We start from the raw sequence: 22,899 nt of genomic DNA, 5'->3' as shown, positions 1-22,899 counted from the left end.
CCCACATTCTCCTTTAAATGTCTCTGGAAAAAAAATAAAAATTGTTTTGAAATAATTGGTCCATCCTTACTCTGTTTGACCTTCATGGTTGATATAGTTGTGAAGAGCAAAGGCATCCTTGGGACATTCCCTGGAGGATGCCATTTTACTTCTGTCCTGGAAATGTATTTCTAATAAGACTTTCATTCCTTTGAAGGAACAGGGATTAAATTAATTCTGCTGGTCACTTATTTTTATGTTGTAGAGACATTCGGAAATTATACTGACCTGGATCTCATTAAAACATCTAATCTGAATACTTCATTCTTTGTCTCCACCCTTGCAATATCCTTCCTGGATTTCTACCTTTTGTTTGCTGATCTGACTCAGACTGTATGCTTCAAAGGAAGTGCAAATGATAAAACGTGGGGAAAAAAAAAAAAACAGTTGAAATACAAATAGTGTTAATAGAGTACAAAATCTGGACGTTTCATGACCCAAGAATGACTTTCAGAGAACAAAGGTATATGCTTTTTGGTTATGTTTTTTGTGTCTTGTTCTTAAACCTGCATTCCTAAAGATAAACATTTTAATCCAAATAAAGCATAAGCAATTCACTTTTTAGAATTTCTAAGAATATTCCTTGACTATCATCTTTTTCATGTAATCGGTTTACTTTAATTTTTTTCTACCTTTAGGGCCAGAGTTATTTAATAGAAATGATGCCAAGAGATCTATATGGCTAATGTTCTGCCAAAAATAAAGAATTAGCTTTCTGCTTAGATTTATCAAAGTTCTACTCCAAATTAGAGGTAACTCAGTTTTATATTGGCAAAATATAAGGTCAGGTGTTCCTTACATTAGTTATCAGTAGCCTGAAATCAATGATTCACTTCAGAAAATATATTCTATCACAATTTTAAATGAGGGCTGTGTGTATCCTCCAAACGTCTCTCATCTCTTTTGTTCTCATGCGCCATCTAGTGGCACTTAAGGGAATATTTAGCTAAATTCCCGGGCCCAATCCTGGCTGTAAAAATAAAAGCCTCAGTCTAGGAACAATGTCTAGTCCAATACCCAGCTTCCATTTTCCACGTGAAACCAAGTCATTGCTTTCCAGAGGTGAAACAGATGATTACAGAGAGACCGGGGATTAGATTTTATTCTGGGGTGCTGAGGACCAGCCTCAATTTTCCCTAGACTTTATTTACCATTTGTCATTATCACCAACACTTCATAATTTCAGCACAACACAGAACAGATAAATAAAATGTTCATTAAGTTAAAAAGTGGTTTAAACTCAAATTCAAAAGTCTAATGTTTTCCATCATATGTGGAAGCCAAAGTAAAATAAAGGGGGCCGGAAGGATAAGATTACATGAAGAACCAATCAAATACAAATTGGTAGATGAGCAAAAGGAAGTCGAGTAGAAGAAAGAGAAGGGGAAGGGGAGGGAGGAGGGGAGGAAAAGGGGGATCAAGAACTGAAATCATTTTTCGTGCATGTATGAGTTTTTCGGGATGATCCCACTACTAAGTATAACCATAGAGCTCTAATAAAAATAAAGTGGCTTCAGAGACAACTATGATTTGGGGCAAGAAATATACTTCATTCAGATGCAGTTCCACCATCTGTGAAATGGGTACCATACCTACCACATATTATCTATCCCAGAGTGTCATGAGGAAATAAAAGAAAAAGAACAAGCAAAGTGCCTAGCACAGTTAGTGACAGGGACAGTTTTTTAATGCTGAATAAGTATTTTTAATAGTGAGGTTCTCAGTCAATCCTCCACTGAATCAGCACTCACAGGGACAAATCCCATTCGCTTTTGTTCAGTAACCAGAGTGCTCTTTCTACCAAGAGTCGTTCTCCCGTGATGTACTCAGTACAGTCATTGCTCTCACCTATGACACTGTAGTGGTGACAGATGGGGGTCTAACCTGTTCCCCACTTTTTAAGCCAAGTAACCTCAGACTTTCAACTTGACAGTATTCCAGAGACATTTCAACACCTGTCAAATTGGAATGATAACACCTATCTCATTGTTTTTTCTTTGGGAGGATTAAATGTGCTGATACTTGTACCTGGCACTTAATGTATAAGTGCTAACTGGTAGCTATAATCTAAAGCAAAACAAGTCATTTACCTAGTATGTGTGCTAACACTGTTGCAGAAATACTAATATTTAATGAAACCTAAATTTTCAATAAAAAGTCTGCTTTAGCATAGAAGTTGATATCCTTAATCAGAAATAACTAAGAAAACTCCTGTACTTTTAGGCACTTCTAACTTTTTAATATATCTTCCTGAAAGATCTTTCTGATAGAGGAATTCGTTTTGGTTTTTAACAAACATTCCCTACAATTAAACACATTCCCCCTACTGTGCTGTGTTCATGGTTATGACTTGTCTCTTAGTCCCCACCCTGACTCTGAAGTAGGGGTATTTTCCAGACTCTGTAGATGAAGAACTGAAGCCTTAGAGAAATAAATCAGAGCTAGCAAAAGAAACAAAAACCAAGAGGATTCAAATCAGGAATGAGGCCCGAGTTGTAGTTCAGCTTGCCTAGTATGCTCAGGGGCCTGGATTTGATCCCCAGTCCTGCGGGGGATAGGAGATCCAGGAATGTTTATAGTCACTCTATAAAGGGCCAGCAAATTGTTTACCTTCACTAAATCTGTTTTCCTTAGACATAAAATGATAAAAAGTATATGAGATGGTGCAAGATGCTGAAAACTCAACTTTTAAAAGCAAATATTACTCCATAAATCTGAATGGTGAATCTAGGTATTTAGTTATTTAAAATTTAACAATAAGTTTATGAAGATTTTTTTAAATCACTTTGGGCTACTATAACAAAAATATAAACTGGGTAGAAAATGAACGACAAATTTCTCAGTTCTGGAGGCTGATTAGTCTAAGATCAAGGTAGAATGTGTCTCTGGTGAGGGCCTACTTTCTACCTCAGACAGCTTCTTCTTGCTAGAACTTCACACCATTAAAAAGCTAGTTGGCTCTCTGGACACTCTGTACAATACTGGGGATTTAACCCACGGGTACACTACAGCATTTTTAATTTTTATCTTGAGATAGGGTCTTGCTAAGTTGCCCAGGCTGGCCTCAAACTCGTGATCTTCCTGCTTTGCCCTCCTGAGTCATTGGAATTACAGGCATGTGCCACTGTGTCTGGCTTCTCTGAGCACTCTTATAAGAACATTAATGCCACTTTGGACATTTCCACCCTTACCTCCCAAAGGCACTACCTCCTAATGCCATTACCATGGGAGTCGGAGTTTCAACATATGAATTTTGGGAGGACCCAAACATTTAGTGGTGGTAGTATTTTTCTGTTGGATTTTCTTATTGCATTCTAAAAATTATAATCTCAGTGCATGAATTGATATCTAATTCAGAACTCGTATACCAGGTATGCTTATGCACACACCTGTAATCCCAGCTACTTGGGAGGCTGAAGCAGGAGGATGGCAAGTTTGAAGCAAGTCTAAGCAACTCGACAGGACCCTATCTTTAAATAAAAAATAAAAAGGGCTGGGGTTGTAGCTCAGTGGTAGAGAGCCCCTGCATTCAATCCCTAGTATAGCAAAAAATAAAAATCTTTAAAAAAATGAAAGAAGAGATCTATTCTTATGTAAAAAAATAAGAAAATACATAACTACATCTCTTAAGAATATGCATTATCAACTTGCTTGCCGATTCCACATATTGTACATGAAAAAAAAATCTCTTTAATTACTCATTAGCTAATCCCAATTTATTTTAGGGAATCTAAAACAAGGGAGAAAAATGTCACCGATAAAACTAAATATTAGCAGCAATAAACACTGCTATTGGCATTTGTTTTTATTTTCCTTGTCAAAGACATTTATAAGAAATATAAAGATAGTATAATTAATCTTACACTCTTACCATTCAATCAACAAACAATTGGAAACAGGCTACTTGCTGAGATAGTACTGACATGATAACAAACAGTACTGGCCTCAGTCCAAGCCTATATGAATCACCTGGCCAGGAGTGTGAATTTAGTAGCGGTTTTTGAGATAAGAGAACTGAGCTCTTGAGAAATTAGCACATTAGTATGGTGACTAGGTTTGTCCTACAAGAGGAGGAGGTCATTCACTGTCATGTCCATAATCTATCTTTCCATAATACCATTTATATTCTCTTCACAGCCCCCTCATAACTCTGGTGTGTTTTTTCTAATTTTCAATTGACAGTAAATTGTTTATTTATCATTTACATCTTTTAAAACACATATACCTTGTTAAATAGCCAAGAGTTAATTAACACATATATTACCTCATGTACTTATATAGTACAAACACTTAAAATCTACTCAGCAACTTTTAAGAATGCAATACATTGTTATTAACTATAGTCACCATGTTGTACAATAGATCTTACACTTATTCCTCCCAACTGAAATTTTGTTCTGACAATGACGTCATCAATCTACCCTCCTTCCCAACCTCAGATCCCTAGTAACCAGCATTCTACTCTCCGCTTGAGTTTGACTTTTTAAAATTCCACATAAGTGAAATCACATGGCATTTATCTTTGTGTCTTATTTCACCTAATGTCCTTTAGTTTCTTTCATGTCATTGCAAATGCAGGATCTTTAAGGCCAAATAGTGTTACATTGTATTTATACATTTTCTTTATCCATTCATCCATTGTTGGACACTTGGGTTTCTTCCATATCTTAGCTATCATGTATAATGCCACAATGAACATGGAAATACAGATATCCTTCTGACATACCAATTTCATTTTCTTGGATATATTCCCAGTGGTGGGATTGCTGGACCATATGGCAGCTCTATTTTTAGCATTTTCAGGAACCTCCAATACTTTTTTCCATAATGGCTGTGCTAATTTATACTCCCATCAAGATATGTTTATTAATATTGTCTTTCCCCATCAAAATTCAGGTTCCAGGAAATCAGGAATTAATCTCTCTCCTAACCCTTATATTCCTAGTGCTTAGGATAGTAGCAGCTAACAAATAGATGCTCAGAATATATTTACTGAGCAATGAATGAGATAGCACAAGTGACTAAAAAATAACTTTCTCTTCCTGAGTAATTTGTATTCTTCACCCTTCGCTCGTAGTTATTGTCCTTTCCTCCTCTCCACCCACTATGACCAATCTCCTAGAGCCTCAGTAAATAAAAAAAAAAAAGTGTCTTGGTCTGAAAACTTCATAGACAATGACTGTTTGGTAGTAAGCTGTTGGCAACCTGCCCTTGAGCACTAAGGGTATTTGCCCTCGAAGCACACAACCTTCCCTCTGTTCAAGAGGCCTTTCAGACTGGTTGTACCCATCTTTGAGACTTTTTCTTATGTGTCTTCTCAGACTAGATGCTCTCATTCAGCAACATGAACTTTGCACATCTCCATCACGTCTAGGGTTACAGGCTCCTGATGCAGGTAGTATGCACTTCTGAATCCTAGTTTGTTTTGCCATGCTAGGAATTGAACCCAGGGTTTCATGCATGCTAGGTGAGCACTTTACCACTAAACCACATTCCTAGCCCTGAATCCTTGCTTTCTGAATTAAAACCTGGACATCACTTAGTACTGAGAGACAGAAAAGCTCATATCCACAACTTCCTTCAGAAACCACCCCCCAACCTATAGTTGCTCTAGGAAGACCACACCCAAAGTACACAGGAAGGCAGTAGGATGACCTTGGGGCCTTTCTAAAGTACAATCCTCCTATCCTGTGGAAAGGACAGTGGGTAGCAGCAGACTGGTGCTCCAGGCTGAGGAATGGTTTATAAGGCTAACCTTCACCTCCTGCTTTAGGAGTCTGTAAGCAGAATACCACACCCTCCTGATGGAGCACAAGAAATTAGACAAAATGGTAGTCCTGTTGGTATCATATGGCACCATCCTAGACTTGGGAGTACTCTACTTATCCTTAGCCTGGTTATCCTCACATTGTATCCTGAATTTCACCTGACTGTTAAAATAAGCCTTTTTCTTGGCCACTTTTAAATTATATCTTTTTGGGGGGGGGGCGGTGGTTACTAGAAATTGAACTCAGGTGGTTACTGGAAATTGACCACATGCCTATTTTGTATTTTATTGAGAGACAGGGTCTGAGTTGCTGGGCACTTCACTTTTGCTGAGGCTGGCTTTGAACTCGAGATCCTTCTGCCAAACCGCTGGAATTACAGATGTGTGCCACTGGGGTTGGCAACAAACTGCATCTTGTCTATCCAAAGCCCACATCCACGGCTGAGCACAGAGACCTACAGAACCCCATGGGGCAAAAAGCAGAGACCCCTGCCCAGCAGGAGGTTCAGGGAATGAATATATGTTGAAAGTTTGTTTACTACTACCACTCTACCCAACCACCCTCAACCATCTAGATTATGTCTGAAGTTTGTTCATACCAGGAATCCAACACCTATGAGCAATGCAAAAAGCAGCAGTAAGTGCTTCATTTTGCTCTCATAAGGGAAGGATTCATTTGTTAATTTGCGGATCAGACACCCTACTAAAACTCTATAGGTAAATAAAAATAAAATACATGTTGTGCGGGCAGGACCAACATAAATTATGGGTTTCACTGCAAAATAAATATGTGGTGGGACTTGTTCAGAAGTAGTAAGAACTTTCAGAAAGCATCAGCAGAGCCGTCAAGCAAGCACTGGGTACATGTGAGCCTGGGTAAAGCATTTTATTTTGAGAATCCACTGATCTGAACTACCCCACACTCCTATGAGTAATGCAAAAAACAAAATCAAGTATTTCATTTTGTTCTCAGAACCATGAGAGACCACAGATCTACACCCTGGCCTGTAGGGAGTCTAGAACATTCCTGAGAAATGAAATTTAACAGACAAAAGGTGATGAGTTAATCAAAAATATATTTCTGACCCTACGTGCAACTCTACATCGTGTACAACAAAAGAAATGAAAAGTTGTATTCCATTTGTGTGCAATGAATCAAAATGCAGTCTGCTGTCATATATAAATATATTTTTCTTTGTTCTACTTAGTTATACATTTCTGATCACTAAGAAACATTTCAATTTTTCCTGTTAAATAATTAGACTTTGTACTTCTAAGTAAATATGCTAAGACAGTAACAATGAATTAACATTCTCTATTACTCTGGGATGTTTTTGCAGTACTAAGGCCTTCTAGAAGATATCAGAATAAGCCAGATGTGGTCCCAGCTATTTGGGAGGCTGAGGCCAGAGGATCCCTTGAGCCCAGGTTTGGAACCAACCTGGGCAACACAGCAGGACCCTGAGACCCTGTGGAATTAACATCCCTTTTGTAAAGCTGAAGATATATATACAAGTGATATTCATGGAAAAGGAAAGAACAAGCCTTCATTTCTACTTAACTTACAATAGCATCTAAATATCCTTTCTTCTTAATAAAATACAAAAAAATAAAAATAAAAACTTTCACTGAAAACATCCAGGTCAAAATTTGACTGAATCTAAATGCACTTAATAAATGAGCTCTTCCATACTACAGAACATTATTCTTGTTAAGCCATTTGTCAAACTCACGTTCCAACAATTTACATTAGTAATCATGATTTTTTAATAATACAGAATTATGTACTTTAAGAAGTTGATGGTTATTTTACTATATGGATTTAGGGATCTATAAACCCAAGTCTTGGTAATTATTCCCAACCTTTAATTTTTTTTTCTTTTTTAAGTATGAAAGTCAAAAGCATGGCAGAAATACTTGCCCTTCATAAGCAGGGTGCTCAAGAGCTCTTTGTATGGACCATGACTCTCATGGTTGCTATACTGGTTGCCAAAGTGCCAAGGATTTGGTATTTCCACACTTATTATTTCATTGTTGTTTTGTCTTATTTGTATTCCCACATAACACTCATCTTCAGAATGTTATATATAGCAATAAAAAATTAAAATGAACAATCAGTCATACAACATGCTGAAATTGTGATAAAGGGAAAACTAGTTCTCTAAACAAAAACACAGTTGGAGTGCCAGGAGCTTAATGTTACTTAAAAACAGCTTGCCTTGTTAAGGGCTACAAATGGACAGGGAAGACCTCCCTAGTGCCTTACAAATTTTCAGTAGACACTTGTTACTGTGACACCAAGAAAGGGGTAGCAAATGTGAGCCATGCACCCCCTTCAAAATAAACTCTCACTTTCAAAAAAGTAGGGAACGTTTAAGCCACAGAATCACAATCTATATTATATAGTGGAAGCACACATTTACCAACTAATAGTTATCAAGTTGACTAAGAAAATGGAAAAGAATTTTGCTGAATTAAACAGTGTACTTTTGAACTATAGTTTTATTGCAGTCCACTGAAATTTAATGTGCATAAAAAATTCCAATTTTTCTTAAAATTGAGGATGTAACAGAAGCTAAATCTAATTGTCACTTCAAACCCACAGTTAAAACATCCCATACATTCCTTAACCAGCAAAATCTGTAAGAATAGTTATAAAAGCTTGAGAAATAAGTATACTTCAGAAGTATTCTCTTTTTTGTGGGGGCAGCGGGTATCAGGGATTGAACTCAGGGGTACTCAACCACTGAACTACATCCCCAGCCCTATTTTGTGTTTTATATAGAGACAGGGTCTCACTGAGTTGCCTAGCGCCTCACTTTGGCTGAGGCTGGCTTTGAACTTGCAATCCTCCTGCCTCAGCCTCCCGAGCTACTGGGATTACAGGTGTGTGCCACTGCACTGGCCAGAATCATTCTTTTTAGAAGACAGAATATCCCTGGGGATTCTGAGTTGGAAAGTCTGGGTTGAGGTTCAAGCACATTTCTGCTGTGCTGGGGAATGAACACAATGCTTGCAAGGCAAACACTCTACCAACTGAGCTATATCCCCAGCCCCTCAAGCACATTTAAAAAGATTTTTTTTTTTTTTAAAACTCCTAGGAGTTCTGAAAGACAGGTTAGGATTCAGAACCACTATTCTAAACTAATGGTTCTCACGAGGTGGCCCCCAGACCAGCAACATTACCTTCATCTGGGAACTTGTTTCAAATGCAGTATCTGGAAATCACTTAGATCTGGTGAATTAGAAATAGAAGGGGCAGAGAGGGGTTCACAAGCCCTCCAGGTGATGTGGTTCATGTTAGAGAACCACTCTTTAATGCAGACACAAGTTAGGTCAAAATCATCTTACACTTATGAAAACGAAACTATCAGAACTTTCACCAGATTTTCTTTATTATATCTATGCTCAGCACAGGAAAAAACAAAAAAAAAAAAAAACAAAACAAAAAAAAAAAAAAAAAACACGAGTCTTAGAAATCTATTAATCCATACAAGAATCAACCGCAGCTACTTTAAAAAATGTTCCCACATGTGATCACTTCTGTCACCTTGACCTTAGTGTCCCACTCCTTCCCTGAGTCAGAGCAAAGCTCAGCAAACTTCTGCTGTAAAGGGCTAGAGAGTCAATGTTCTCACTTCTTGTAGGCCGTGTGGTCTCTACTACAAACATTCAACTCATATGCAGTACCTAAGTGAATGTGTGTCTGTGTTCCAATAAAACTTTATTTACAAAAACAGGTGTCAATTCAGATTTAACCCAGGGCTATAGCTCACCAACTCCTGTGTTTAAGGCATGATGACCAAAAAAAATGTGGGGAAGAAAAACCAAAACAGAACAAAACACATCATTCTACACCCATGAAACGAGCATACTGTCAAGAGTGCAATCCAATCCAGAATCTGCTTTAGGGTGAAGAAAAAGACTGTTCAAGGAAAAAGGGTTGCATTTCATTTATTCACTTATCAAGCAGTAAACATTAAGTTGCATACACGCACCCAAAACCAAACATCAAACCCCTACCTACACAGACCCAAGTCTATCAAGGAAAATATTTTAAATAACTAGGAAAAAAAACAAACAAACAATGTTTTGATGACATTGCTGAGAGTATAAAGTGTGAGTGTCACAAAGCTCTGAAGAAGGCACAAACATGTGACATTAGGCTTGAATCTCCAGCAATCAACAAGATCATGCTACTTGGTGAAAAACTACACCAAGTAAAGGAAATAGCACAGCAAGTGCATAGGCTTAAAGCTCAAGGTCAATACATTCCAAGAGAGCAGCACTGCTGGACCATGGGCTCAGCCTTCTCCCCTGACCCTTCAGTGCACCCTCCATGTAGCAGCTACAGTGCTTTCAAAGACGAAATCCTCCAATGGATTTCCACTGTGCTTTAAAACTTCATTCTCACTTGCCTGTGATTTCGGTTACTTTGGAGGTTAAGGTAGGAGGATCACGAATTGGAGATCAGCCTGGGCAACTTAGTGAGACCCTGTCTCAAAATTAAAAAAAAATTTTTTTAAAGATGTTGTTCAAAGGTAGACCAACACTGGGTTAAATACCCAGTTATCCCACCCACCAAAAAAAAAATAAAAAAAATAAAAAAAAAAAATACTCTAGAGCCCTTGTCTCTTTCTGAACTTCTCCCCCATCTCCCACCCCCCAATACTCTGGTCCACTGGTCCACACCTCCTGCCTCTCTCATCCCCTCCACAAAAACTCATACTCCATTCTTGCCACACTTTAATATTCATCTTTAGAACAAACCAAGAAACCAGGAATGTGTCCCCAGACTTCAACTCAGTTCCAAGTTAGGATCACACATCTCTTCAGAGGGCTTTCCAAGTACCCTATCTAAAGTCACACTTTATGACATTTCTCAGTCAGCTCTTCACAGCACCAAGAAATGCAAATATTCAGATTCCAACTAGACTTGCATACTTGAAAAGATACCAGCTATGGCCTACCCTTGTGTTCTGTTCCTGAACTATTTGGTCTAAACAACATCACAGAGAAACAATACCAGGTTTTTCCCAAACCTGTCTGTCTGTATTCCTAAATTATATTGCTAGTAGTGACAATCTGAAAGTTGCCGACTAAAAGCCAATGATGCCCTTAAAGATGAAACCGAATCCTCAACAAATGTGAGGCATTAATGTACCAATCCTAGAACTAATTTGGTATTTCTGGCTTCTTGTCCAGCTTCCAGTTAATGTTTGAGTATTTCTAGTTTTATTCAAATGCAATTATCCTTTCATTAAATTGCTAAAACCAAAGCTAGGATTCATCTAATGGAAAACTCACTCCTCGAGTCAAATCAATTGGTGACTAGGACAAAAAACTTGCGTCCAATAAAAAAATAGCCAATTAACTCTTTTTAGACCAATGAAAAATCTGATGTAAAATAGAGAAAGTTACATATTTCATTAAGATAATTTTGATCTTGTAATCTTTTATTGAAAGTACTTGTGATGTATCCTGGTCCATGTTATGAGAATGAACTGAAGCTGAACTACAGCTGAACTTTGCTCATTTTAATCCCAAAGATTAATTGAGCCCATCTCAGAAATAAATAGGCACTCATAAGTTCTTATTTACTGAAGGAAAAAGAATATATTAGTACACATAGTAGGACTAAAGTTCTGGTCCTACTGGACTGTTGAAAGTGAAATTCATTATATTTCCTTCACAGATTAATAACTTAAGAATACACTCATTTTCCATGATATAAAAGATACCATACATGGGTAGTGAGGCTAGGTAGGATATGGTAGTGGCGGAAAATAACATGTCTCCTACTCTCACCCCTTAAAACAGGAAAAACAAAGATTTCTACTGGAATAGTTTTACTCCTTGGTGTGTATCATTATTGAGGGAGAAGAACAGGAGAGGAAGGAACAGAATAGTCTGCCTTTCCTCAATATTCAAATGTGGAAATAAATTTTTTCCATCTGATAGAGATAATCCAGGCAATTGTGGTAACTAACATTTGAACACATGTTACATCTAACAAGACTGCAAATGGTCACTGCTCATAAGGGACTTACAAAGACTTGCAAAGGTTGGTTTTGAATATTACTGATTGTTCTCCTTCGACTGTAAGAGAAATGACAATCATCTAGAAATGGCTATCAATTATCTGTTTACTTATAACACATGAAGTTCCTTTCTCTAGAATATGATGGAAACATTTCACAGGAAGAGACCAAGAACAGCTGAAGCAAGAGCCTAGGAGACAACTTTTCCTCAGTAAAATCCTGGGTCTTTGGGAGCTTCTGAAAGGGTGCTTCTTATGTAAATTCCACAGAGGGACACCAGAATATGGAGGCCTTACACGGTGTGAACAGGTAAAGAATAAAAGATTGATCTATTAACTGAGTCCCCAGGCAGCTTTCATCTGGCCCTAGGTGAGCTGAGAGCTCAGAAGTTGGGATGCTGCTAATAAGAGAGCCTGGATATTTACAAGCAAAAGAGGGAGGTAGGAAAGGATTTCTCCAAGCTTCCTGGTAAGTTATCAAACTTTACAAACTTTATCCCTTTTGTAGAACCAAACTTATTGGCTGAATGTAAGTGGATCCCAGTCCCTATAAACAAACTACAAATAGGAATTTTTAGCTCTGTATTAATTTGATCCTTCACCCTATCTTGCAAGGAGCAGTGCTTTAAAATTGGTACCTTTTGTCCCTTTTATCTAGTTCTGTTAGACTTTGTTGACTGGTTACAATCATTATCTTTAAGTGGTCCTGTTCAGAGCTGGGACACGCCTCCCTTGCTTTGCCCACCTATCTTAATGTCACATATCAGGTATATGTTCCTGACATCACAGATCTGCCACAGAAAACTGCAAATGCTACAGTGAGTGAATTCAGTAATAGATTTTGAGCTTATATTACATTTAGCCTAAAATGATATTGTCACTTGTTCGTGGTTAAATGGGCCCACAAGAGAGAGTGTCATAAATGCCAAATTATGATTTTAAAAAGACTTTAAAAGTACTCATCTGTCCAGAAATTCCAACTTTTTCCTCAAATATTTACCACTCAAAATCAAATATATCCTTGTCTTTTCTTCCTCTTTATCACTGCATGGTTTATATTTTTAGTTTTGATAAGGAAAACATTTTTACCATCTCAGACAAATAATATTTACTATTTTATACAAGTTAGTAATAAGTTCTTTTTTAAGAATAAAAAAAGCCTAATATGAAACTCTAGGAAAAACACTTTTCTGTCCCATTGATCATAATTGTTGAAGGTTAGGCAATACTCATAAACCTACTATTACCTTATTTCTTTGAAAAGGTACTCCTTTCTTTTAATGCCTTCAATTGATAGCAATGGAAACTGTACTTATTACTATAGGACAATTTGGGTAGTTTTTCTTTGGTAGTCCATAATTAAATAAGTTCACTCAAATTTTCTTGATTTAAGTTCTTTATACTGCCTCTCCTGATTTTTTCCCCCTTTTATATGAAGGACCAGCTAGAGATTTGATTCCATGATTTCCACCAAAAATACAAATAAAACTATAGTTTGAAAATGTTTTCTTTTGAACAGTTGCCTCTATGGAGATGCTGACCTGCTTAACACTCAAAGAATAAGTGCTAGTTCTTTTATTTTGTTTTAAATATATGGGCTCCTATTATTTCTCAAGAGTAAACCTTGAAACTTTTTGCTTAACTTGTTTTTAACAAATAAGTTAACTAGAGGAAATGTTCACATTAGTTATCTGCTTAAGTTCAATGTGGATCAAGGTTAATGTTGGATCTTAGTATAATGTTGCAGCTTTTTCGGCAGCAAGTGAAATGGTAATTGTCTGGAAACAGACTATGATATCAGTTCACCTATACTGCATGAAGTTCCTTTCCCTTAAATATGGCAGGAATCTTTCTCAAAAAAAAAAAAAAAATTTTTTTTTTTCTTAAGTTACCTTAACCTCATCTTGCAAATGAGAAACTTAAATGGAAGATTCACGGCAAAATTCTACCAAGTAGGTAAATTTCAGAGTTTAGAATGACGGTGACTTAAAGAACATTACTGCTTGTCTTTAAGGTCCACCAGAAAGGATTTTTTTAAAGTCACATTAAAAAGTCCATTTTCCCAGTCTTCATTAAGAATAAACTAGTCGTGTGAGAATAAAGGCCGTAGTTGACTTTGCCCAGTTGTAGGTTTCAAAGCTAATCAATGCGTTGAAAATAGAAAAGCGTGGAAAGATGCTCTTCTTACCTCCGGTGAAAGCAGTTTCCCAGCTTTGTTAGTACTGTAACCATCTTTCCCAGAGCAAGAGCAGCGAACGCCAGAGTCACAAGAAGTAGGGGAAAGGTAATCGGAGCTCTGTCGCGACACACCTCCTCTCTGTGGCTCTCGCGCGCCCTTCACGGTTAACCACGATCCCGATCCTGTCATTTCTGCTCAATCATCCAGCAGCTGCTTATAAAGACCAGGCTGAAGCCTGGGCACGAGGAGCAGGAGCGGGTGGAGGAGGAGTACCGGCACGAGCGCCGAGCCTGCAGACGGACTTCAGCTGGAAGACTCCCAGGGACCCCGCTGCTGCGCGGCTGCAGCTGAAAACCCGAAAGCCGCACGTTATTGAGCAGAGATCAGCTTTCCAGGAACAAGCTGGAGCGGCGGCCCAAGCCCCGCTGCTTCCTCGAGGCTCTTGCTAGCAGATGTGTGTGAACCAAAGCTGGCTGTGTGCTCAGAGAGCGACCCCTGCTACTACTGAGCATGCTCGACTTTCCAGCTGTCTCACCAGGGCCTTTCAACTGTTGACTTCTCTAGATGTGAAAAAGGGACAATGGAGAAGTGGGCAGAGGGGAGATTCAATGGAGGTAATTTTAAACATGGAGATGACCTCCTCCCTTCCCCTCCCCTGCAAAATGGGGGTGGGGGTGCGAGTGGATGGATGCATCCTTCTGCACTCAACAATGTTTTTGTTTTTGTTTTTTGACAGGTTGACAGAGATGTTCTGGAAGCGATCAATAGCTTTTAGTCTTTAACTCTCTCCGTGCACAATGAAGTTGCCTCTGGGGTCAAGTATGTGTTGTACCCAGTGAAAGGATTTAATGCTAACAAATCACTGTCAATCAAAGATTAGGTATGGAATTGCCTAAATTTGGAGGTTTAGGCAATGTGCCACAGATTAATTATTCTCAATCCGAGTGTAATATCCACCTAGGCCACTTTCTTAAAACGTATTTTATAAAAGTGTGCAATTTTTGAAATTTAAATGTTAGCTATGTTATAATACATACGTTTTAAAAACTTAAATCTTCCACACGGCAGCTCAATTTAAGCTGAGACTATCTGGCTAATTTATGATTTCCAAATCTTTTCTCTGGATTTAGTAAATGGCAAGTAATCCGTTAATGTTTGTGTGAGAATGAATTGTGGGTTTGCTAGGTAATCTGTAAATGGCACTTAACAGGAAAGCTGAGGTTCTTGAATTTGATATGCATCCATATTCAGACTCTTGACCTTCTCGGCTTTCTATTTTGGGCTGCTCCAGTGCTTAAAAATAGGAATACACTGTTTTTGCTGTACATGCAATACATAAGCAAATTGAATTTTCAATACTATTTGGAGCTTAATGTTTTTATTGTGGCTCTTTTCCTCCTCTTTCTCAATCCCCCTCACTTGATACTCACCAAATTGGATCTAATTCAGAGCTACTAACAAAACCAACAACACTGACTCTCCACAATTTGCACACGACATTTCATTTTTAAAAAACATCTAGCCAACCATCTCTGCCAAAACTATGCATGGTGACTCTAAGAGGCTTTCATAGCTGAAAGGGATCCTGAAACAGCTTGAAAACTGACTGTGAAAATCCACTGGGAAGATGTGAGTGAGTTAGGTATGTCTTACTTTCTTACCAGGTGTCTCTTTGACCCACTGATTCAGTCCCTTGGGGCAGTAAATAGTCCCCCACCCTTTTTCTGGATCCTTATGCCCTCCCATTAAGATTTAGGTGCCACCTGCATACCTCCTGAGTTCAGGGCCCTTCCAGATTCCCCAGCCCCAAGGCCTATCTAGGGCCTGCTTCTTTCACTACACTTTCTGCATTGACTTCTGAATTATGCCCTGCCTACCAGCAGCTGTGAATACCTAAATGGTGGAAACAACGCAGACTGTTTGCTTTTATACAAGTGTGTACATCAGCCCAATTTCCAGTTTTCACATGCTTTCCGATTAGATGAAGGCAGCACGGAAGGGAAAGAAGCCTCTTGGGGTAACCACTTGGAAAATTGGTGGAGTTAATCTAGAGACATTTCCCAGAGGAAGTGACTCTACAAGGAAAAAGAACCTTTTCTGTATCACCACAGTCAAAGATTTTATAGGTGGAAAGGAGACTATAGGTAGAGAAGTAGCGACACAACTAACTGCTCCTGCCCTGTGCCCTAACTCTCACTCATTTAGTTTCATAGCATTAGTTTCTCACTCAACCTCATTCATCTCCCAGAATTTTTTTTTCCTGTTCTTTTTATCCTGGGAATCTGGTGCTCAAAGTGCCCATGGTGTCCTCATTACCAAAGGCAAGAATTTCCCAGTTTTGATGACCAAATCATAGCTATCACTTATTTGCACCTTCTCTGCCTGGCACAGCTAGATTCTTTACAAACATCATATTTAATTAGCATGAGAAGCATCTTATAGTGGTGTTTATCGCAGTTTTACATTTTTAATTTACAGTATTTAATGTTTGCTAATGTCAGAACAAAACAGGCACACAGACAATAATCAGTAATGGATAGATAAGGAGAGAATATTATTATCTGATGCTACAGCCGGAGCTTGGAGAGCCCAAGGGGATACCACTAACAGGAGGAGCAGTGGATTGTGTGTTGTTTGGTGCTGGAGTTCATCAGTGCTTAGTCTAGACTACAGAGTCAGTCCTCATGAGTGCCTTTCCTGAAGCTATACAACTAGTTAAAACTGAAGGTAGGGGCCAATTCGAACTTGATGCCAAAGTCTAGGCTAAAACTCTCTGCCACATAGTCCCTCACCTCCTCTATAAAATTCTTTCTTCTTTTGAATTCCCTGACATCACTCTTCTGATTCTGTTCCCCTCCCCCACTCATTTTTTTTTTAATAATTGAAGTTTCTTTCATTTGTGCCATTGTCACTACTTGGTCACTTCTTATGACCGCGGCTTAGCTGTTCAACTGGTCATCCTGTTTTTTGTTTTTGACACCCCGTTTTTGTCTCTTACTCAGCAATCCATTTCTCCTAACAACTCCCCAAAGTATCTTCCTAAAAATTCTTTTACCAATGCAGTGAATACTCTTGATTGCCCTTTACAGAGCTCTTCCAATTTCCCTTACAGATCCCCAGTTATGAGTCTTTATCTTCCATGTCCCCCAAATAGTCCATTTGCTCAAGGACAAGTTGCCTGGTGTGATGGGTCTCCCGGCAACACCATGCTCTTGCCAGTCATTGGTTAAGGAATGGTCATGTGACTTAACTTTAATTGATGAAGAGGCCAGGCAAGTTCACAGCAGGCTTCAGGAACCTTCTTTTTGCTTGAGAATCACTAAATGTCTAACATTTAAATAAGGAAGTTATCACCCTTAACTACTTTGAACCATATTAACACCCTGAAAAGATCAACCTTACGTCAGCACTGTACAAAGTAAAGAACAAAGATGAAAGGCTGGAGGTTTGGTGGTATCACCGAATTGATCTGCCCACCCAGATGCCTACCTTACCACTTGGTTTCTTAGAATATGAGTCAGTAAATCTGTTTAAAGCCACAAAACTTAGGTTTTCTGCTTGCAGCCAAAAAGTCTTCCTTGTTTGAGATAAGAATTTTGTTTTTTTTTTTTTTTCCGTTTCCTTTCAAAATGCTTAAATAAGAGTTGGGGATGCGGCTTAATGGTAGAGCTTTTGCCTAGCATGTGCAAGGCCCCAGGCTGAATCCCCAGTACTGCAAAAAAACAAAACAAAAAACTGAAGAATAAGCTCAATTTCTTAAGAGCAAAGCATTTGAGAACCTTCTCTGCCCCTTCTGTCTTTGTACTTTTGCTCTACTATATCATTTTGGATTTTCTACCAAATCCAATTTTCCCTCCAAGATCTGGATTAAAAGACATTTTCTCTAAGATAGATTTTCAAAATTAATATTTCTTCTTTTTTGTTGTGCCGAGGATCATACCCAGGGCTTCACATATGTCAGGCAATCACTCTACCACTTAGCTACATCCTCGGCTCCAATATTTCTTATCTTCATACATGTTGTGGCTTGTACCTGTGTGTGTAAGTCTGGGTTCTCCAAGAATCAGAGTAGCCAAGATGGGATTAAACTACAACAAATTTTTACTAGAAATGTCTGTAAGAGGAAATGGAACGGAAGAGCCTGGGGGAGCCATCAGATTATGCACATATAACTTCAAGGGAAGGAGAGAAAATGGGAGGGAGGTTGGAAGGAAGGAACAAACTTAGCTGGGTACAGTCCAGTTCTCAGGAATGTTCAGGAAGGCTGGTGGTGAATCCTTAAGACAGTCTTTTCAGAGGAGTCTGGCTCCTTCTAGAAATGGGCTACCTTAGTTTCGTTGCCGTTCTCTGTTAGGATTTGGATGTGAGGTGTCCCCCAAAAGCTCACATGTGAAACAATACAAGAAGGTTCAGAGAAATGATTGGGTTGTAAGAGTCTTAACCCAATCTGTGACTTAATCCCCAGATGGGATTAACTGAAGTGGTAGGGTGTGGCTGGAGGAGGTGGGAATTGGGGTGTGGCTATGGGGTATATATTTGTAACTGGCGAGTGGAGTCTCTCTACTTCCTGATCTCGATGTGGCTTCCCTCTGCCACACTCTCCCGCCATGATGTTCAGCCTCAAGGAATGGAGCCAGCCTTCTTTGGACTAAGACTTCTGAAACCGTGAGCCCTCAAATAAACTCTTCCTCCTCTATAATTGTTCTGATCAGATCCTTTAGTCACAGTAGTGAAAAAGTTGACTAAAATACTTTTCTTGGTGGGGAGCAGCAGGTGGGAAGTGTGGCCCAGCAAAGAAGCTGCGCTGGCTGTCCACACAGCAGGGGGCCTTGATGTATCATTCATTCACTGCGCCCTAAATATATACTCATATTCATTCCACAGTGGATTATAAACTACTGAAGGGCAAGACCTGGGTTCATTTTTTTGTCCTACTTACATGTTTCCCATAGTACCATCTCAGTAGAGTATTGCCACATTTCTGAACTCTGGAATAATTCGACTCAGACCTCTATTTGCAATTCCTTAGGAAAGGAATAGGGATAATAGCCCCTTAAAGTCCGTGACTACTTGCTCCCAGAAGTTGTAAGATACTATTCCATGATCAGTATTGTTTTAAAAAAAATTTAGTCACATTTACCTGGCTATTAAACTCCTGCAGGCCAATGTGCCTCCACATGAAAGTTCAGCTTTGAAATTTCTGTGTCAGTGAAGTGGTGAAGCATCTGCAGAATCATACCCCATTTTTCACAAACTTGCTCCCCAAGATGCATGGATTATTGAACTTTGGGATAATATTTATAATGCACTTTGGTTCTTAACTGGGAAAATAATTTTCTCCAGTATAATATACTCTATTATTAAACATTCGTCTTTAGGTAATATGAGAATGGGTCTTTCAAATACATTTTTTTAGATAAAAGGAAGATTATTAATAGTTTCTATGGGGGGAAGATTAGAAAAAACTGTGATTAGTTGAGGTATAATATGCATTATTAAGTAAGGCAGAAAAAACGTAAATATAGGCTTTTGGGGATGCCATACTACATATAAATAGTACTCTATGTATCATTAATTTAAGATAATATCTAGAGTTAAGATAATATCTATTAAGATAATCAGTCAGGATCCAATAAGGAGACAGAAACTCCATAATAATTTAGAAAGAGAGGGCTTGGTGTAAATAATTAACTATTTATAGCAAAACAAATAAGGCATAAAAGAGAACTCTGAAGAATTTCTGAAGGCTGAAGGAAGTTGCTCATTGAAGGAGGCCCTCGCTATGACAAGGACTCGGAGCTCTTGGAGTGGTAACCGCCCACTGGTTGGTGGAAAAGTTCACAGGTTGCCCAGGCCAGAGCTGGTCTGCAATCAGTGGGCCGAGACGGGCAGCACGAACTCTGGGCTGAGACTGACAAGCTGGAAGCCTCCTGCAGAGGTGCCAGTGCGCTGAGGATGCTGCCAGGTAGGGTGCTGCTGAGATTTTGTGGGAAGTGCCTGCAGGGGCTGCTGTTGAACTGACTGGGAAGCTGGCTGGATACCGGCTGGACTCACCAGAAAACCACCAGGAAGTCACCTGTGCTAGAGGTTTCATTTAACTCTCTGGACACCCACAGAGCTCCCCAGAATCTACCCTGGGAATATGCCACTGAATTTGAAGATGCAAAGGCAGCTAGGAAGACTGCAGAGGTCATTCAGAAGCTGCTACTGGAGGAACGAAATGCCCCTGGACTCCACTCTGGAGGGCCAGTTTAGAGGACAGCAGAACCCACAGGAAATGGTCTCGAGAAGAGTTGTTGCACTCACTCCTGGAAAGCCACCTGGGGCACTTTTGGATCTCACCTCAAGGTGAGCAATGCTTCTGAAATTCCCTGGGGTGAGTACCTCTGGGTAACCTGCTGGCCAGCCCAGCATTGCAGGAGCAAGTATGCTGGAAGGCACACTGGAACCAGGAAGAGAAATAGCCCTTCCCCCGTGTGTCCCTCCAGCGCCCTCTACTGACAGCGCCTAACACCCTGCCAGTTGGCAAACAACAAATGTTTCATTATCGCAAGCAAACAACGAAGGATAGATTTGGAAGAGAGGTAATAAATTAACTGTGCTTCTGTCAAAGTCACTACCTTCTGCTGAAATGATCTCTTCACTCATTCATGGCTTCCCCTGGTAGATCACATGTGTTTCAAAAGTAGAATGTTTTTTATATTTTGTGTGTAGTACAGTTCCTGGCATGTATGATGTGTTTGCCAAACCTTTGTCCAAATGTTGTACTGAATATATAAATATTGCCTCTTGTGCTAAAGGACTCTCTTGGTTAGACAAGCACTACGTATCCCCAAATTTAGTTTGAACAAAGAGAGGCCTTCATGCTCATTGTTTGCATATGAAAGGAAATGACAAGTGGTGATTAACACATTGCACATCTGTAGGGTCACTTTTCTAAATGGATTTGTGGGGAGGATAGTAGGGATGAAACACAGGGCTGCTCCACCACTGAACTCCACCCTTAGCCCATTTTGTTTTTATTTTTATTTATTTTTTAATTTATTGTGGGGGCGGGGTACTAGGGATTGAACTCAGGGGCACTTGACAACTGAGCCATATCCCCAGCCCTATTTTGTATTTTTAAATTTAGAGACGGGGTCTTACTGAGTGGCTTAGGGCCCCGCTTTTGCTGAGGCTGGCTTTGAGCTCAAGATCCTCCTGCCTAAGCCTCCCGAGCTGCTGGGATTACAGGTGTGTGGCACTACACCTGGTTCTAAATAAACTTTTTGAAATTTCAGTTGATGTCCACTGACTGGAAATTCTCCAAAAACTTACTAGAAGGGGAGGAAAAAATCCTCTCTTTTGAGAAGCAGATTATTTTACTCAGAAATTTACTGGGAAAATGAAAAAAAAAAAAAAAAAAAAAAAGCCAGCATACTAGTAAACTGGTATATAACCAATTCACAAAGACTTTATTAATATGGGAAGACAAGGTTAAAATAACTGTTCCACATGTTCATTGTTTTTAACTATGTACCAATGACATTAGGACTTTGACATTAGGACTGAAATTCATCTTATGTTGAAAGTATCTGTACTGAATGAGTCTAGGAATTGAAGAATAGAGAAGGGAATCTATTTAATAAATATCAATTTAGTATCAAATAAATGCCTTTACATAGAATAAGAACCAGAGATTTATTTTAAGAAATTTTCTCACAATAGTAGGGACTGACAGCCTGAATTTGCAGGGCAGGCCAGTAGACTCCCTTCTTGGAGAAGAGTTGTTATCTCCGTCTGGAGGCAGAATTTCATCTTTAGAGAAGTCAGTCTTTTTCTCTTAAGACCTTCAACTGATTGAATAAGGCCCACCCACTTTATGAAAGATAATCTCATTTACTCAAAGTCTACTACTGACTTAAAGATTAATCATATCTATATATAAAGTACCATCTGGGTTGGTATTGGATCAAATGCACAGGCACCATATCCTAGTCAAGTTGACACATAAAATTGACCATTATAGCATCTGACTTCATTTATGAAATCAATATAGCAATGATAACACTAAAAGTTGACAAACATAACTGGTGTGGGGGATGAGATAGAAGGAAGGGAGAGAAAAAGAGAAAGTGTTACTGCAGAATTCATAAAGGAAATTTTCCCAGACTGGCACAACACAGCATTGCAAAGTTTTGCAGCTGACCCAAAAGTGCAACCATAGCCTGATGGAACGTTCAGTGTGTGTGTGTGTTGACTGATTGCTGTCTACAGGATTTTAACAGGACCCAGAATCTCTCCACACAATATTCCACATGCCTGTAAGAAAATGCAAATGTATAGAAAGTACCAGAAAAATCTGACAAGTTTTTAAAGGAAAAGATAATCTACAGATGCCAACTCTAAGAAGACTGGATGTTCAACTAATCATACAAAGACAATTACTCAGGAATAAAAAAAAATTGAAATATTAATGTACACAACAATGTGGCTTAATTTGCTCATGTTAAGTAACATAAACTATGTTCAGAAGTGTACATTCTATTTGGTTGCATTAATATGTCAGTCTGGAAAAGACAATAGAGAGGGTGAACAGATCAGTGGTTGCCAGTGTTAAGAATTGGGGGAAGGACTGGCTACAACAAAAAAGGAAACAATGAAATATTTTGGATAATGCAAATTCCTGTGTCTTGATGCTAATGCAATTACATGCACTTGTTAAAGCTTAGAACTAGGGCTGGGGAGATAGCTTGGCTGGTAGAGTGCTCCTCTAACAAGCATGAGGCCCTGGGTTCAATCCCCAGCACCTCAAAAAAAAGAAGGAAAAAAAAAAAAAACAAAAAAAAACTCAGAACTATACAGCAAATAGAGTGAATTTACTTCAGGTAAACC

General features: G+C 38.9%; 1 protein-coding gene and 2 long non-coding RNA genes across 3 annotated transcripts in view; 2 read left to right on the top strand and 1 right to left on the bottom strand.

Annotated features, from left to right (window-relative positions):
* The window catches only part of LOC124988677 (uncharacterized), a 44,148-nt gene extending 36,659 nt beyond the window's left edge, over positions 1–7,489 (top strand). Inside the window, exon 4 of the long non-coding RNA XR_007109471.1 lies at positions 7,147–7,489. This is a non-coding gene — a long non-coding RNA (uncharacterized LOC124988677). The remainder of the gene's footprint in view (positions 1–7,146) is intronic.
* Arhgap18 (Rho GTPase activating protein 18) overlaps positions 1–14,223 on the bottom strand; it is a 174,202-nt gene extending 159,979 nt beyond the window's left edge. Inside the window, exon 1 of the mRNA XM_047558357.1 lies at positions 14,035–14,223. Within this exon, the coding sequence (XP_047414313.1) occupies positions 14,035–14,078 (44 nt within the window). The 5' untranslated portion in view covers positions 14,079–14,223. The remainder of the gene's footprint in view (positions 1–14,034) is intronic.
* LOC124988676 (uncharacterized) lies at positions 13,842–15,383 on the top strand. The gene is made up of 2 exons (XR_007109470.1): positions 13,842–14,639; positions 14,762–15,383. It is a non-coding gene; the product is annotated as an uncharacterized LOC124988676 (long non-coding RNA).
* The last annotated feature ends 7,516 nt before the right edge of the window (positions 15,384–22,899 follow it).

This window comes from Sciurus carolinensis, chromosome 7 (assembly GCF_902686445.1).
Source record: "Sciurus carolinensis chromosome 7, mSciCar1.2, whole genome shotgun sequence".
NCBI lineage: Eukaryota > Metazoa > Chordata > Mammalia > Rodentia > Sciuridae > Sciurus > Sciurus carolinensis.
Note: the sequence above shows the minus strand (reverse complement) of the source record. Positions and strands in the feature narration are given on the sequence as shown.